Source organism: Crocodylus porosus, unplaced genomic scaffold (assembly GCF_001723895.1).
Source record: "Crocodylus porosus isolate Cpor-Errol unplaced genomic scaffold, CroPor_comp1, whole genome shotgun sequence".
NCBI classification, from domain to species: Eukaryota; Metazoa; Chordata; order Crocodylia; family Crocodylidae; genus Crocodylus; species Crocodylus porosus.
In genome coordinates this window covers 782,164-785,961 of record NW_017728893.1, presented here as the reverse complement: position 1 = coordinate 785,961, position 3,798 = coordinate 782,164, and the positions used below count along the sequence as shown (strand labels likewise).

General features: G+C 62.0%; 1 protein-coding gene across 1 annotated transcript in view; it reads left to right on the top strand.

Moving 5' to 3' along the window:
• Window positions 1–1,709: 1,709 nt before the first annotated feature.
• Window positions 1,710–3,798, top strand: part of CRABP2 (cellular retinoic acid binding protein 2) — a 7,695-nt gene continuing 5,606 nt past the window's right edge. Inside the window, exon 1 of the mRNA XM_019555635.1 lies at window positions 1,710–1,900. Coding sequence (XP_019411180.1) covers window positions 1,831–1,900 — 70 coding nt within the window. The 5' untranslated portion in view covers window positions 1,710–1,830. The remainder of the gene's footprint in view (window positions 1,901–3,798) is intronic.

The window sequence follows — 3,798 nt, the reverse complement described above, 5'->3', positions numbered from 1 at the left end:
GGCCTCCCCATAGAGAACCCCTGCTCTAAAGCATAGCTTATTTGTGGCACTGGACCAGACATTTCCAGCCCCTCTCAGTGGTCTTGGAGACCCCTAGGTGCAAAACGGTCGATTCCTTGGATCAGCAATGGCAGGACAGGTAGGAGAGGGCATGGAGAAGGTGCTTTTGAGACCAAAACAGGAAAGATTTGGTGCTTTTGGAGGAGTGTTCTTCTTCTGAACCTGGATATCATTTCCCTGTATAGCCCAGGAATCTGGAGGAAGCTGGGAGAATAATTCACAAGGTGTTAGCACGGCCTAATTTCTCCAGGTTTTTAATCCAGCACGAGCTGTTAATCTTTTGACTTGGTCTCAGGCTGGGAGCCAAGGCAAACTCTCCCCCAGCACAGGGCAGTCTCCCTTTTTTTTTTTTTCGTTAAAGGGGACAATGTCGGAGCAGACGAGCTGGAGAAAGTCTTCAATACAAGCACCATGCTGGTGTGTGGGTATTTGTAAGGTTGTCCTCAGGACCCTATAAACAGCTTTTCCAGGAGAGCTGCAAGTGGTCAGGGCTTTGGCTGCTCCGTGGTCACTACCCATGTGTGCCTGCTCTTACCCCAGGGTAGTTTTTGTGGTGTAAGGTCATGGTGACAAGCAGAGATTAGCACCCTGTAGTGCTCGAAGCGCTTTGCAATGGGGCAGCAGCTTCCCTAGCCCCACATCCGGGAGGGGCACACACTATTTTGACTGTGACGGAGCTCAGGGGTTGCAAGGAGAGATGCAGAGTCCGTCCTCCAGCTGGGTAAGGAGGCAGACAAAGAAGGAGCAGGCGGGAAGATCTTCGGAGAAGAGAACCCAGGCATCCTAAGGGGGTGGGCAGTCCTGTGAGCCCCTCTGTCCAGAGCAGAAGGCCTGCACCCTCCACGCCTGGGGGTGTCACTTCTGGCCTAATGATTCCACTTTGTTAACTGCTAGGGGGTCTGTAAATGAGTGCCCCAACGCCAGGAAAGCCTGCCAGCCCTGCCAGCGCCCGGGGACGCTCCTGCTCGGTGCCACCAGGCGGAGCTGTTGTTTTGCTCCAGGTCCTGGGACCCCCCAACACCCAGGTGACCCCCCAGTCTGGCCTCAGCACCCCTCCGGCTTGCCCCAGCCTGCCCCCAGAGAGGGGTTCATTCTCCCCTGTCTCAGAGGCACGCGCTGGCCGGGGTCCCCCGGCAGCCCCCCCCAGATGCCCGGGAAATGCCACACCCTGCTCCGACACTGACCCGGTGCATGTTGGGGCTCTGACCTGGCTGCAGCCCCCCTCAAATGAGACCATATATCTCCCTACTATAGGGAGATAGCCCAGTGGATGGGGAGATCTCTCTGAATTGCACAGATTACAGGAGCGCCCACCGGTGCCAGGATCCCCTTTGCCCCCGGGGGGGTTTTGAGTGGGGCAGATGAAACCCATTCAGTTGAAACCGGTCTGGGATGGGGTCAGACTGGGAGAGAATGGGGCTGGACGGGGGGGGGATCCCAGGCATGGGATTGCACAGGATGGGGCCGTGCCCCCTGCCACGGATCCCTCCGCACGGGCGGCTCCCAAAGCCCTTGGGCAGGTCCCCGAGGCTGCCCAAGGGCAGAAGGGGAGGGCCCCCAGGTGAGCGGGGGGAGCTGCTCTCCTCCTCTCCCAGGAGCGCGGGGGAGGGACTAGACAGGGCGGCTGAGCCATAAAATGACACATCGGAGCGGGAGCGGGGGGAGAAAGCCTGGCGGAGCCGCGAGAGGAGGCTGCGGCCGGCAGGGACGGAGCCGCCGCGGGAGCCATCCACGCCCAGCACACGGGGAGAGAGCCCGGCCGGCCCGGCCATGCCCAACTTCTCCGGCAACTGGAGGATGAAGAGCTCGGAGAACTTCGAGGAGCTGCTCAAGGCGCTGGGTGAGCGGCAATGGGCCGGGCTGCGGAGCCGCACCCGCGGGGCTCGCTGCGGGGGCTCGGAGGGCCGTGTGCGCCGGGGCCACAGGCGGGGTGGGGGGAGTCCCCTGGGCCGGCCGGCCTCAGTTTCCCCGCTCCGTGCCCCGGGCTGGAGGAGCCGGGGGGCGCAGGGAGGGAGATGTGGGGGTGCGCGGGGCCTAGAAAGAGGAGAGGCGCAATCGGGCCGGGGGGGGAGGGAGCTGGGGGCTTGGGTCGGGGCCGGGACGAGGCACAGAGCTGGGGTGTGTGAGGGCGAGGGCGCCTATGTGTGGGGTGCGTGCCAGGGCCATCGCGGACCTCCTGCGGGCGGAGCGCTAGCACCTGTAAGAGACACCGAGCAGGCGCCAGTGCGCTGACCAGTCTGTATCTTCACCTCCCGAAAGGGCTTCTTCGTGCCGGGGGGGTGGGAAACAGGCCCGAGCCATCCCTGTGCGGATCCCTGGGGCGCCACAGCACATGAGGACCACGCTCGCACCCATTGCACAGACTGGGAAACTGAGGCATGGTTAAGGAGGCTAAGTCTCTGGCCTCAGGGACCCCCAGGAAGCCCAGGACTGGCGCCAGATGCAGAAGCTAAGAGTCCCAGGCCTGAGCTGCCCCCTGCTCTAACCGCTGGCCCAGGCTGCGGCTAGGCTTCCTTCCAACCTCCCCCTCCCCAAGCGCCAGCTGCTGGATTTCCTCCCCCCAGCTCTGGGGTGGTATCGCAGGACGAGTCTGGCTGGCAACATTCATGCCGCAATCAGATGATATCCCCCAAGCTGAGGGCTAGGCTGCTGGATGCAGCCGGGCGCAGGGCGGAGATTGCTATAACAGCTGTCCGGCTTGGCGCGGCTCCGGCCAGGCTCATGGGATGCGGCTCGGGAGTGGACACGTGTCCCTGCAGAGACCCCTGCCCCAAGGCTGGGGATCCGGGCCTCACAGCCCCACCAACAAGCAGCCTCGTGCCCCCTGCTACCCAGGGTGCTCTTGTCTGGGCCTGTGTCCACTGCAAAGCAAAGCGGACAAGGCAAAGGGCACCCTACTGAGCACCTCAGGGGGAGGAGTGCTATGTGCTGACACCTCATTTCCACTCCTGGCGCTGCCACTGACTGCTGGGAGACCTTTGCCTCACTGCCTCAGTTTCTCCATCTGTGGAATGGGAGCGACGTTGAGTTGCGGCTCAGAGATCCAGCTGGCATCTGAAGCACGTGGTAGCATGGAGGCTCCCCCCAGGGTAAAATTGCTCCTTGACAACTCAGCCACTCTTGCCTTTGCATCTTGGAGAGGGGCTGGTGGAACGAACGCAGGCAGCCGGGCTCTAAGAAGCGCCAGGCTTTTCCAGCTGAGCTTGAAACGGGCAGTGCTGCTTGGGATCAGCCAATATGACACAACCCCCCACCCCAGAAACCCACTCCGGCTGGGAGGGCTGGACCAGCCCCTTGCAGCTTGGGAGGGGTGTATCCCTTCTCCCCACCTGGGGTAGGGCTGGGCATCTTCTCCTGTATTACAGACCTGGCCCTGGGGCAGAGTTGAAGCAACTTGACCAGGGGCCCCTGGACTGTCAGTGGCAGAGGAAGGGAAACCCCAAATTAACCCTTTGCTTCCTGGTGGCATTGAATTGGAGGGAGAGGCCCGGAGATATTTAGCTTGGGGCAGGGGAAACCATCTCCTCCAACAGCAGTTTTATCCCTCCGAGTCTTTCCTTGCTGGTGATGCTGGTGACCCCAGTGTTGCCCATTGCCGGGGGGTTGTTCTGTGTTTTCCAGGAGGGGAAACTGAGGTACATAGAGGCAGCCCATCCACCACCCCGCGGAGCCTCCAAGGGTGGTGGGAGTGGTGAAGAACCTGGCAGTGGCATTTGGGGGGTGGGGGGAGGGGATGTG